This window comes from Sus scrofa, chromosome 3 (genome assembly GCF_054392235.1).
Source record: "Sus scrofa isolate SSC_HxYL_T2T_F1_AM1 chromosome 3, Sscrofa_HxYL_maternal_Yorkshire_Landrace_v2.0, whole genome shotgun sequence".
NCBI lineage: Eukaryota > Metazoa > Chordata > Mammalia > Artiodactyla > Suidae > Sus > Sus scrofa.
Genome location: NC_139385.1, coordinates 59,093,600 through 59,107,482, shown reverse-complemented (window position 1 = coordinate 59,107,482; position 13,883 = coordinate 59,093,600). Strand labels below are relative to the sequence as shown.

General features: G+C 47.6%; 1 protein-coding gene across 7 annotated transcripts in view; it reads left to right on the top strand.

Annotated features, from left to right (window-relative positions):
- The window catches only part of SH3RF3 (SH3 domain containing ring finger 3), a 206,219-nt gene that overhangs the window by 140,660 nt on the left and 51,676 nt on the right, over positions 1–13,883 (top strand). For 6 of the 7 annotated variants that reach the window (XR_014841235.1, XR_014841237.1, XR_014841236.1 and 3 more), the window contains one exon: positions 1,970–2,046. The exons of the other annotated variant lie outside the window; for it this stretch is intronic. Coding sequence is in view for 2 of the 6 variants with exons in the window: in XM_021087103.2 (XP_020942762.1) it covers positions 1,970–2,046 (77 nt within the window). In the remaining 4 variants the exon portion in view is untranslated. The remainder of the gene's footprint in view (positions 1–1,969; positions 2,047–13,883) is intronic. 7 annotated transcript variants of the gene reach the window in all.

The window sequence follows — 13,883 nt, the reverse complement described above, 5'->3', positions numbered from 1 at the left end:
GTGGCCCGGGGCTCTGGCTGGCTGTGTGATGGAGCTACGCGCCCACTTGCTCTGAGCCATGGTTCCTCCATTTTGTAAAATGGTGACAGTAGCATCATCTTTGCAGGCCTATTCTGAGATTAAAGGCGCTGTCCCAGGCAACGTGTCTGGACAAGAGCAGGCCTGCTGTGAGCTCTGCGTGGGGGAGCGGCTGCTCATATCCCTGCTGTTTCTGTTCTTACCAAACGCCTCCATCACATCCTGCCCCCTCTCCTCGCCCCGCCCTGCCCATGCCCCCTGGCCTCAGCCTCTCTTCCAAATGTGCAGAGCTTGCCTTGCCAGTGGGGCTGCCCCTCCCTCGCCTTTATCTGATGCTCACAGGAGCCTCTCCTCCAGGCCCCTGCTCAGCCCAGTTGTGTGTGCTGTATCCCTTGCTGGGGTCCCATGTCTGTGATGACCTGCCTGGCACCTGTCTCCCACCCCCCCCCGGCTAAGCCCCCTAGGATTGGAAGCTGTGTCAGCACCCCCAGCTGGTCCTGAGCTCAGGTGGTTGGCCACTGTCCCCAAGCACGAGGGTGCATACCTGTGCCATGTCCATGAGAGGGGAGGGGAGCTTCAGGCCCACCTACTCTCTGTACCCAGGGGAAGGCCTGGGGACCAGGTAGCCCAGCAAGTAGAAGACCTGGACACTCAGCAGGAGGAACTTCCCCACCTTCCTGGGTACACAGCATCCGGGGTGGGATGGCCTGGGGACGTCAATGACGTGAGGACACGGATCATTCCCCATGGGTTTGCACATCCTCATTCTGCCAGAAGCTCTGTGTCCTGACAAGGAGAAGCAGTTCTTTTTTTTTTTTGTCTTTTGTCTTTTGTTGTTGTTGTTGCTATTTCTTGGGCCGCTCCCGCGGCATATGGAGGTTCCCAGGCTAGGGGTTGAATCGGAGCTGTAGCCACCGGCCTACACCAGAGCCACAGCAACTCGGGATCCGAGCCGCGTCTGCAACCTATACCACAGCTCACGGCAACGCCGGATCGTTAACCCACTGAGCAAGGGCAGGGACCGAACCCGCAACCTCATGGTTCCTAGTCGGATTCGTTAACCACTGCGCCACGACGGGAACTCTGAGAAGCAGTTCTGAAGTGGTTTGTCTTGGGGGCTGCAGACAGACTGTGGTTTGGCCACCTGCCATGGTCCCTGAGGGTGGAGGGCAGTAGGAGGTCACAGTCTTTGTGGGTCAGAGTTCAGTTCACCGCACCACCCGGTACTCTGAACAGGAAGATGGAGAGCTGCTTAGGGTGGGTCAGGATGGAACAAATGAGCTGTGTGGTGAAGGGACTCGTGGAATGTTGCCTTCACAGGCTGGGTCTGCAGGGCTCCCCAAGTGTGGTCTCAGGACCATCTTGCAGCCTCGGTCTCTCTGGCCCTCAAGCAGCCTCTCAGCCAGTTTCCCATGCACCTGACACTTAGCAGGAACCACCTGGAAGGAGGTCCCCTGTCACCTCCTCGCAGGGTGTATGCTTGAGCTTTGAGCACCTGGGGTCAGGCGGAAGAAGCATGCTCTAAATCCCATCACCCTCTAGCCTCCCCTCTGTCTGCTGCCAGAGGACCAATTTTCTTTCATTCCTGGGGATGCAGTTTTTAGATAAGCTCAGGTTTTGTAGCATGTGAGGTGTGGTTTGGATTTTCTTGGACAAACACAGGAGTGATTCATTCAGGTTCTAAGAATAAAAGAGGCTTCCTTGTGTTGGACACAGTGTGATGCTGTGCAGCCCAGATGTAGGCTGGAGTGGTTTTCTGAGCTGCTGTAGGAGGCTCAGGCTTCAGTGGCCTCCACGCTCCCTCCATAGGGCTGAAGGTTGTTACTAAAACCCAGCAAGTGGAACCTGGACCCGTGGAGGCAGCCAGATGCCCCTGGATGCCACACCCCGCCCACCTTTCTCCCCTCCAGGAGCATCCTGTCCTCTCACTGTCTCTTCTTTCTGTTTCCAGGACTCATCCTTGGCCGGATCTGCCCCAGCGACTGAACAGCAGGGCACAGCTCCCAAAGTCCAGCTACCCCTCAACGTGTGAGCTGCCATTTATGTTTTTGGGGTCCCAGCCTTCAGCACCTCCCCCACCCCTGCTGATATGCCAACGTGGAGTGTTCTCGTGCATCCCCAGCTGGTCCACTTGGTTCTGTGCAAGTGACAGGACTGCTGATGGGCAGCCAGGAGGACCATCTAGCAGGTCCCTCAGTGTCACTCTGCCTCTCGCATTCAGTACAAGCAGGAGGGTGGCCCAGACATGAGAGACGCTTTCACTGGCTGCTCAGGAAAGGGCCCCAGAGGCCCTTGAGAAGGTCATTGTGGGCCCTGTGGGGCGAGGCAGCCAGAGCTGTGGGCATCACCAACTGCTGGAAGCAACTTGGTGATGAACAGCTGGCTTCCATTGGTGCAGAGTGGCGGTGTGTCATTTCCTAATAGAACCAGATGAGTCATTGTTGGTAAATGAGATGTTTGTCTGTTTAGAGAACGTGCTCTTGTTAAATGAGAGCTCCTGAAAGGTCTGGGTTTAAAATTCCCCATTTAAAGCGTGTTCTGAAGAATCACATTGCCATTTGCTCTGTCATTTGGCAATGAGTTCAGTTATGTGAATGAACGTTTAAGGAGGAGAGTATGAGTTTGGCAAAAATGTGGCAAAGTGAAAGTTCCCGAGGTCCAGTACAGCCAGAGGGACAAAATGGATTTCAAGCAAAAAATGCCCTTTGAAAATACAGCTTGTTGGTCTTCAGAAGGATTCCTAGACGTGGACTGAGTGCAGTGGAAACACTCACCTTTATCTGGTGCCAAATAGGAATCCCTGAGCAGTTACTCAGGCTGCTGGTATTAGGTTATTGCCACAACCAACTAGACAAAGGAAATTGGGACTTAGCACTTTTTACATAGCTTCCTGAGGGGACATAGGTTAGCAAGTGTGACCTGGATGTCTCCAGGCAGAAACTTAGGGGTCACAGCACTGGACAGAAGTATCTGTCTTTCAACCAGGGCTCCGGAGAAGCTCCGCTAGCCTCCACTCATACCTTTGGGCGACGCACCTGGGGGAGGATGGGCTGTGGTCTTGCTCTTCTTGAGAACTGGATGCAGGACCCTTTCCCTGAGGAAGCAGATCCAGTTCACAGGATACTGTGGGGTCTTGCTGGAGTTCCCCAAGGGGGAGGCAGGCAGGAGAGCTCTTTACGGACAAGGCCTTTCAAGGTGTTTCATCTTGGCATCCCCAGCAAGGTGCCTGGCTCTCAGGCTTTCCATAACTGCTCACCTCTCCCAAGAGCCAGATCCTCCCCTCCTGTGCAGAGGGTCTTGGCAGCCCACCAAGGAGGTGCCTCTTGTACACCAGGTCAGCCATCCAAGAAGCTTGCTCTGCCTTTGAGACCCAGAAGGTAACACAATTCCAGGAGTATCACTTCCTGGGAGTTGTCAGTACATTCTAGAGGCCTCAGCCAACGGACCTTCTGTATCACAGAGGGGTTTTAAGTTTGGTGCTGAGTTTGGAGGGACTTTTTTCTCCTCCTTCCTCTGCTTTGCTCTGGGGGATGAGGGGCTTTGTGTGGTCCAAGCCCCCTGCCTCACCTCCAGAGCATGGCTGTCCCTGTTTGGTTGGAGATTTTCATTCAAGTAATGGAAGGGAGTCAGATGTATCTTTCAAAGGATGATGAGCATTTTGGCGGGAATGTGTCTGCTGGTCCTGGTGGCCATTGGGAGGACTGAGGCCAGCATCAGAGTTTTCAGCTACCACCAGTCAGTTTGTGCATCCTGGGGCTGCCTAGTTTGAGATTAAGGAGGTCATACCTCCAGCTTTTTTTGTTTCCCCCTCGGGATTGCCTTGACTATTTGAGGCCTTTTGTGGTTCCATACAAATTTGAGAATTATTTGTTCTAGTTCTGTGAATAATGCCATTGAAATTTTGATAGGGATTGGACTGAATCCATAGACTGCCTTGGGGAATGTGGACATTTTAACAATACCAATTCTTTTTATCCTTGAGCACAGAATATCTTTCCATTTTTTATGTGTCTTCAATTTCTTTCATGAGGGTCTTAGAGTTTTCATTGTAGGGATCTTTCACTTCCTTGGTTAAATTTATTCCTAGATATTTTATTCTTTTTGATGCAATTGTACGTGGGGATTGTTTTCTTCATTTCTGTTTTGGGTGGTTTTTTGATAGAGTTCTGTATATTAATTTAATGTACTACAACTTTACAAAATTTGTTGATGAGTTTTAGTACAGGATTTTCTGTGTATAGAATCATGTCATTTGCCAACAGTGACCGATTTACTTTCTTTTTCTTGACTGATTGCTGCGGCTTGGATTCCAATGCTATGTTGAATAAAAGTGGCAAGAGTGGGCATCCTTGTCTTATTCTTGATCTGACAGGAAATGCTTTGAGCTTTTCACTACTGAGTAAGATGTTAAGTATGGGTTTATCATATATGGCTCTTATGTGGAAATATGTTCCCTCTGTATCCATTTTGTTGAGAGTTTTTATCATGAGTGGATGTTGAATTTTGTCAGGTGCTTTTTCAGTATCTGTTGAGATGATCATGAAATTTATTCTTCAGTCTGTAAATGTGGTGTATCACATTGATTGATTTGTAGTGTTAAACCATCCTTGCATCCCTGGAGTAAATACCCTTCTTCAGTATATGATCCTCTTAATGTGCTGTTGAATTCAATTTGCTAATATTTGGTTGAAGATTTTTGCATCTATGTTTTTCAAGGATATGTTGACCTGTAATTTTCTTTTATGAAGATGTCTTTACCTTGTTTTGGTACCAGGGTAATGCTGGCCTTGTAAAATGAGTTTATTTTCCCTCCTCTTCAGTTTTTGGAAGAGTTTGAGAAAGACAGGTATTAAATATTCTTTGAATATTTTGTAGAATTCATCAGCAAAGCCCTCTGGTCCTGGACTTTTGCTTCTGGGGAGGATTTTGATTATTGATGTAGTCTCCTTACCAGTAATCAGTCTACTCAGGATTCTGTTTCTTCATGATTCAGTCTTGGAGGATTATGTGTTTCTAGACATTTTCCCATTTCTTTCAGGTTGTTGTTGGTATAGAATTGTTCTCAGTAATCTTTTATGATCCTTTATATTTCTGTGGTGTCAGTTGTAACTTCTTTTTCAATTTCTGATTTTATCGACTTGGGCCAGCTCTGTTTTTTTCTTCATGAGCCCAGTTAAAATTTGTGAATTTCATTTGCCTTTTCAAAGACCCAGCTCCTGGTTTCATTGATCATTTCTATTTTTTCTAGTCTCTATTTCATTTCTTTCTTTTCTGATATTTATTATTTCCTTCTCCTAACATGCGGTTTTGTTTTTTCTATTTTCTAGTTCCTTTAGGTGTAAGTTTAGATTTTTTATTTGAGATTTTTTTTCTTGTTTCCTGAGGTAGGCTCATAGGACTGTAAACTTCCCTTTTAGAACTGCTTTTGAAGTGATCCACAGATTTTGGATCATTGTCATTCCATTTTCCTTTGTTTTGAGATATTTTATTTCTCCTTTGATTTCTTCAATGACCCATTCTTGTTGTTTAACCTCCATGTTTTTGTGGTTTTCCCCATTTTGCTTCTTTTTCCTTTTTTTTTTTTTTTTTTTCAGAGTAGAGAAAGGCAAATGCACTGAGCACACTGCAAGGGAGCAGCAGGTAGGGCAGCATAATGAGAGCTGTCTGTACCCAGGCAGTGGTTTGGAGTTGGCTTCAGGAATGCCCTCTCCAGGTTCTCACCATGCACATAAGGGACTGAAACATGTCAGTGTGGGTTGGCTGAGGTTCAAGGCTGCTCATTGGTCAGTTAGAGGTTAAAATTAGAGACTTTTGTCATATAGGATGGCTTCCACATTCCCCCCTCACATATCAATGATGCCAAACCTTTGGCATTTGGGTGAAGGTCTCATCTTCTATAGTTTCTTTGTGCTGAGCAGGGGTGACACGCTGGCCCTACCTGGGATTGTTGGTCCATCAGGAGTTCTGTGTGCTGGGAAATTGGAATAAAAGAGCCATTTTGGTAATTAAGAGCCAAAATCTTTTGTAGCTTAGTCTGAAGGGCTCAGGGAAAGTGGAGTTTTCAGAGGAATGGGTTAGAAGCCTTGTCGGATGGAAGAATAGAACTGTTAGATTCTGGAAGAAACAAACTTGACAAGCAGATTAAAAATATGGGGGCAAAGATCAGTTGAAGGATGATTGTAACTAGGGCCCCAGCAGGAGTGAGAACCAGGCTGTGCTTGGTAACAATTGATTGTGGTCCAGACAGTCAGTACTTGGGGACCACTGGCCCTAGTCAGATATATGTTTGTCCCCTTCTGTTAGCCCAGTATTACTATGTAAATGTAACAGACCCAGTTAGAAGTAGTTGGAGAAGTGACAACCTGAATATTAATAGACAAAATAGATCTCATTTCTTTCCAGGAGAACAAGCCGGAAACCCAGTCTGGACCTGGCACTTCGGGGAGACTTGTAGTCAGGTAGCCAGTTGTGTAGTTTTATTTAAGCAGGTTTTAACTTTTGATGTGGTAGTAACATAAAATAACAGGAGCTATTGGTCATTATGCAAGTGTCTCCTCTTTCTATTAATCTAAATATAGTAATAGTTACAAGAGGAGACCTTGAAAACGTGAGGTTTCCCCACTTTTTCTTGTTCCATACAATTGTGTTTCTAGTTTCATTAAATTATGGTTGGGAAAGATGCTTGATATGATTTCCACCTTCTTAAATTTATTGAGACCTGTTTTGTAAACTGACATGTGACTTATCCTAGAGAACGTTCCATGTGTGTGAGAAGACTGTGTATTCTGCTCCTTTTGGCTGAAGTATTCTGTATATATCCTTTAAGTCTGTCTAGTCTAATGTGTCATTTAAGGCCAAAGTTATCCTGTTAATTTTCCATCTGGGTGATCTCTTCATTGATTTAAATGATTTGTTAAAGTCCCCTACCATTATTGTGTCACTTTCAGTTTCTCCCTTTATGTTCATTAATTTTTGCTTTATATGTCTTGGCACTCCTATGTTGGGATCATATACATTTATAAATATTACATCTTCTTGCTGGATTGAACCCTTTATCAATCTAGCAAGATTTATAGGATTTATAACCCTTTATTTATATAATGCTGTTCTTCGTCTTTTCATTAATGAGTCTTGAATTTTATTTTATATTTTTTCCATGTCTTTTGATAGTTTTCTGCTTACAACAGTGTGATAAAATACATTGATAGAATTTTCTAATGTCAGGTCATCTTTGCATTACTAATACAGTCCTTACTTAAGTATGATTTTTTTACAAAAAAAATTACCACATTGGATTTGATAGTTTCATCAGATTTTTCCATCTGTTTTTTTAGTCAAGTACGTGGTTTTTAAATTAACCATTTTTATGGAAGTAAAGTTAATTTACAATGTTGTGTTAGTTTCAAGTGCACAACAAAGTGATTCAGTTTTATATATATATGTAAGAATATTCTTTTCAGATTCTTTTCCATTGTAGGTTATTACAGGATATTGAATGTAGTTCCTTGTGTTATATAGTAAATCTTTGTTGTTTATCTATTTTATGCATAGTATTGTGTGTCTGTTAATCCCAAACCCCCAATTTATCCCTCCCCAGTTTCCCCTTTGGCAGCCATAAGATTGTTTTCTGTGTCTGTGAGTCTCTTTCTGTTTTGTAAATAAGTTCATTTGTATCATTTTTTTAGATAGCACATATATGCAAAATCATATGGTATTTGTCTTCTTTGTTTTTTATTATAACCTTTCTTTTATAGTCTGTTTTGTCTGATATGAGTATAGCTACGTAAGTTTTCTTTTCATTTCTATTTGAATGGAATGTCTTTTTTCCATATCTTCACTTTCAGTCTGTGTGTCCTTACTTCTGAAGTGAGTTTTTTTGTAGGCAGCATATAGATGAACTTGGTATTTTTTTTTTTTTAATCCATGCAGCTACCCTCTTTCTTTTGAATGGTAGACTTCATCCATTTACATTTAAAGTAAATATCGGGAGTTCCCGTCGTGGCGCAGTGGTTAACGAATCCGACTAGGAACCATGAGGTTGCGGGTTCGGTCCCTGCCCTTGCTCAGTGGGTTAACGATCCGGCGTTGCCGTGAGCTGTGGTGTAGGTTGCAGACGCGGCTCGGATCCCCCGTTGTTGTGTCTCTGGCATAGGTCGGGGGCTACAGCTCCGATTCAACCCCTAGCCTGGGAACCTCCATATGCCGCGGGAGCGGCCCAAGAAATAGCAACAACAACAATAACAACAACAACAACAACAAAAAGACAAAAAAAAAAATAAAGTAAATATCAATAGCTATGTATTTATTGTCATTTTGTTAATTTTTTTTCTGGCTGTTTTGGTGGTTCCTCTCTGTTCCTTTCTTCTCTGTCTTTCCTTGCATTTTTGTGGTTTCTTTAGTATTATGTTTGGATTCCTTTCTCTCTTTCTATTGTGCATTTACTATGAGTTTTACCCTTGTGGTTACATTGAAGTTCACATATTTCACTCTGTATAAATAGCAGTCTGTACTTAGTTGTTAGCAACTTAAGCTTGAACACATTCCAAAGCTTTATCTTTTTTCTCTTCCCCTACCCACATTTTACGTTATAATGACATATTTTATATCTTTTTATTTTATATACCTCTTAGCTGCTTGTTATAAATTAGCTAATTTTACTGCTCCTGTCTTTTAAACTTATGCTTGCTTCATAAGTAATTTATCCACTCTCTTCATTACATATTTACCTTCTTTAGTGAGATTTTCACTTTCATGTGTCTTATTAATGCCATTTCTTTCAGCTTAAAGAAGTCCCTTTAACATTTCTTGTAGGGTTGGTTTAGTGGTGATGGACTCCTTTAGCTTTTGCTTATCTGGGAAACTCTTACCTCTCCTTTAATCCTGAGTAATAACTTTTATGGGTAGAGAATTCTTGATTGGACGTTTTTTCCTTTCAGCACTTTGAATATGTCATGCTAGTCCCTTCTGGCCTGTAAAGTTTCTGCTGAAAAATCTGCTGATAGTCTTATGGAGTTCCCCTTGTCTGTAACAATCGGTTTTTCTCTTGCTGCTTTTAGGAGTGTCTCCTTACTCTTGGCCATTTACCTTTTTTTTTTTTTTTTTTTTTTTTTTGGCTTTTCAAGGCTGCACCCACGGCAAAAGGAGGTTCCCAGGCCAGGGGTCTAATCAGAGCTGTAGCCACTGGCCTACGCCACAGCCATGCCAGATCCAAGCCACATCTGTGACCTACACCACAGCTCACAGCAACGCTGGATCCTTAACCCACTGAGCGAGGCCAGGGATTGAATCCGCAACCTCATGTTTCCTAGTCAGATTCGTTTCCAATGCACCATGATGGGAACTCCTACTATTTTAATTACAGTGTGTCTCAGTGTGTATTTCTTTGGGTTCATCTTATTTGGAACTCTCTGGGATTCCTGGACCTGGATGCCTATTTCTTGCCCAGATTAGGGAAGGTTTAGCCACTATTTCTTCAAATAATTTTTCTGGCCCTTTCACTCTCTTTCCTTCTTCTGGGGCTCCTTTAATGCAAATGCTATTCCTTCCACTGGATGTTGTCCCAAAAGTCCCTTAAGGTATCTTCAGTTTTGTTTTCCCCATTCTCTGTCTGGTTGAGTCCCTTAAGGTGTCTTTAGGTGCCCATTCTCTGTCTGGGTGGGTCCCAGTGCTTTGCCTTCTGCTTGCTGACTCGCTCTTCCTCCTAATCCAGTCTGGTGTGAACACCTCTAGTGCATTTTTTCATTCAGGTGCAGCTTCTGTTTGGTACTTTCTTACATTTTCTCCTTGTCAAAGTTCTCCCAGTGTTCATCCACTCTTGAGTTTGGTGACAGCATTTATGACCATTATTTTTAGCTCTTTATCAAGCAGATTGCTTATCTATGTTTTATGTAGTTCTTTCTCTGAGGTTTTATCTTGTTCTGTCAGTTGGAACCTATTCATTTCTCATTTTGCCTAATTCCCCATGATTGTTTCCTTGTAGTAGGTGAATCAGCTACCTTCTCTAGTCTTGAAGGCATGGCCTTTTTTGGGGAGATATCCCATGGGGCCTAGAGGTGCAGTCTTATGAGTCAGGCGCTCAAGGTCCCCTGTGTGGGCTGCCTGCATCCTCCTGTTGTGGGGATGCTGCAGCTACTGCACACTGCTGGGCAGAGTTATTGCTAGGCTGTGTGAGGCCCCAGCCAAGGTGCAGGGGTGGCTGGATTTTCATCAGGACATGCCCATTGACACTAGCAGGTTAGATGGAGAATTCCAAAATTGCACCCTCCTGGCCGGCATTTGCAAGGTTAGACTGAGATCACAGAAATGGCTCTGGCCAGTGACTCAGTCCCCAGGGAGTGTCCCACCTGGTTCCTACTCTCTGGCAGGTGCTTCACCATTAGTAAGTAGGTCCCCTTCATCTGTGATGCTGTGCTTTTCAGTCTGGGATATTTGTACTGCTTTGGGGATTGAGGGAGTCTGCACACGGCCCTTTGAGGGACTCCCATTCCCTGTAGTTCCATGCTTTTCCTGGGTGCTCTCTGTTGGTTTGGGGGGCTCATCTCTCCTGAGCAGGATCTAGGGGTTGTGTGTCTTGTGGAGCTCAAATCCCTCACTCCTTAGTTTGTGGTCCCTCCCATCTGTGGGTCACTGTGGCTGGGGAGGGGTTTCCTTGGCAGCTCCGTCTTTCTGTCCCCACCTGTCTTGATGCCATCCTTTCAACCTGTGTCTTGGAGGCTGTGTTCATCCAGTTTTCAGGTCCCTCTCCAAGGAAGTTATCCCACATGTGGGATAACTCGCCATCCACGGGAGGAGGTGAGCCAGGTGAACCAGAGATCAGGGCATGGGCACGTGTCTCGCCAACCTGAGCCCGTGCAGCACTGCTGCTAGAAGAGCAGGAGTGGAGTCTTCACAGCAGGAGCGGAGAAGACTCTTTCCCTCATTTCAGAAGAAAGAGCAGCCATCACAGTCACAAGGAGGTGGGAGGTGTGAAGCTAATGAAGACTCTGAAGCACCTCACCCACTGCTTGGTTGGTGTGGAAGGGAGTCCGTGGACCCTTAGTCACAGCAGGCGAAGCTCTTCTGTAGAAGTGAGCTGTCACACAGTGCCTGCTGGCTGCTCCCAGCAGGCTGCTTAGGGAACAGCTGTGATGCCAGGCAGAGCTGTTGCAGCTGCGGGCTGTGTTAGCCACTCACCATCCAGCCAAAGGTGCCGGGGACGGGACCTGAGTAGCCCTGACTCTCAGTCTCAGGGCTGCATCTGCCTGGAGGAGGGGGCACCTCTTTTGGGAGGTGCAGAAACTGTCTGCTGGCTACCAGGCGGTGGGGAAGAGCCATTCAGAGTCAGACACCCCCACCCTTGCCTAAAACCAGTACCTTCAGTGCCAGCCTGTGTGTGAGTCTGCAGAGGTGAGCCCTGGGCCTGGAGGGCGGCCTGCCTGCTCGTCCTGGGAGACAGGCCCCCTCAGGCAGTGCTGGGCTCAAGGCCTTTGGGAGGAAAGGACAGTGAGGATGGGGTCCTGGGAGCACACGGGCACAGGATCATTCTCCCGTTTCCCACAAGCTGCATCCTGAGCTCTGCCAGCCCCTGCCATCCTGCCCCAGGTCCATGAGGACTGGCCTGCAGCTCCATCGCTGGATACCACCCTGCTGGATGTCAGCACATGTGCTTCTGGCAGGCACGGCCGAGGGGACGTGGTGGATGGGGTGCTGAGGGTGCACTCCTGTGGCCACAGTCAGGTCTGGACCACGTGGCCTGGCACACGGCAGGGACCAGAGAGCTGCAGACAGAGGCTGGTGGCTGGCTGATCCCTCCTGCACTCAGGTAGGGTCCGTCCAGGGCGTTTTTTTGAGTCATCCGGAGGAGCAAGATGCCAGGTGACACATTTCCTGGCCCCAGCGTGAGCTGCATGCGTATGTGCAGGGAGAGGCCCCAGGTCCCTCTGTATCTGGATCCCCGCGGGGGGAGGTACAGAGACCATCCAGGTGAAGGCAGATTTGTTTCCACTCCATCCCCCAGCAAAGCTGGGGCTGACCTTGAAATATTGAGGCCAGAGGAGGAGAATGCATTTAAAGTAAAGATGAAGACAGTGGGTATTAGTGCCCTGGTGTCAGTGGGCACAGGGCCCCTCACACACAGCCCCCTCTCTGACTGGCCTCTCCCCAGCCGGCCAGGGTGCTGTGCCAGGCCTTGGGGCCATGGACCGCTGCCTCTAACTGGCTCCAGATTCTCCATCCTTCTGAGCATCAGTTGCTCAGCTGTGAAATGGGTGGGTAACCCAGCCTCAGAGCTCACGTGGGCCTTGGGGAGACCATGATGAATGCAGCTTCCCACCCTGGGTCTTTGGCCCTTGTGCCTGAGGTGGGGGTGGAGCTCTGCTTGCTTCCCACAGTCCCCGGAGGCAGCTCCTCATGAAGAAGGTGAAACAAGGTGAACGGAGTTCTGACTCATGACTTTGAGGAGGGCACCCCGATCCCTGTCCCCCGGGGCAAAGGCATCTTTGGAAGGGACACTCATCTTCTCCCTCATGTTGTCAGTGCCCGAGGGGTACAGCATCCCTGGACAGCTGATAAAGAAAAGCTGACACTTCCCGCTGTTTGCCTGGATGTCCGAGAGATGCAGAGTGAACCCAGGTCCTTCTGCAAACCCACAGCTTGCTGCCCCCAGGAGGGGCTACACTGGCAGTGGTTTCAGCCAAGTTCACCTCTCAGCTGCTCTTTTTCTGCTTTTATTACTTGGTTAGGAACCATGGTGTGTTTCTATGAAGCACAACTGGGCATTTGGAAGAGGACTCTGCTGACTTAAAGGTGCACTCAGCATGGCTGAGCCCACGGCTTGAAGAATGTTGGTTCTTATTGTGGGAGGATGCTGAGCAGCGAGCACAGCTTTGCTGCTGAGATGGCTCCTTCCTGCTCAGGAAGCTGAGTGAGGCCGTCAATTCACCCCCAGGCGGTCACCTCTGTCCCCAGGGTCGCTTCTGGGACCACAGACACTTGGCTCATGGGACCTCTGCTGTCTTTTACTTGGTGTGTTACTCTCGGATGCCTGCCTTACTTTGAAATCTCCAGGTTGGCAGTGGGCCTACCCTGGGCCTCTGAGCCCACTGAGCTCACACTCACCTGGACGCTGTCCTTTCTCCCTCAGGGACAGCATCTCTTCCCACAGGTGTCCACTGTCCATAGTTTTGCACTCCACTGAGTGGCCCCTGAGGTCGTTTAGGTCCCAGAGGCCAGAAGAGTGGGTGGGCAGCAAAGAAGGAGGCCCAGGTGAAGCCCCTGTTCAGGCCCTGCCCCGCCCTGGTGGGGAACCCTGACGCCTGGGGTGGATGCTGGTTCGTACCTGTGTTAAAAGAAGCCCTTTAGGAGTTCCAGTCATGGCTCAGCGGTAATGAACCTGACTAGGATACATGAGGACACAGGCTACATCCCTGTGAGTTAAGGATCCAGCATTGCTGTGAGCTGTGGTGTAGGTCACAGATGTGGCTCGGATCCCGTGTTGCTATGTCTGTGGTTTAGGCTGGCAGCTGCAGCTCCATTTAGATGCACAGCCTGGAAACCTCCATATGCCGCAGGTTCGGCCCAAAAAGCGAAAAAAGAAGCTGCCCTTTGAGCTCCCACCTCGGCTCTCTTGTCCATTCTCATGCCCCAGCTACCCTGCCCCCACCTCTCATGCCTCCATGTACCGCCCCCCCCCCCAGCTCCCACTTCTCTCTGGGCCCAGCTCTGTCCTGAATGGACACCCATGTCCTCTGCCCCTCGGCTCTGCTTCTGCCATCCGTCCTCAGCTTCCCTCTTGGCTTCCTCCCCCGCCTTTCCAGGGAGCAGCTCTGCCTTGTCCCCCCTTCCGCCTCTGTGAGCACCCAGGGCACCCTCTCCTCATGGTCCCAGCT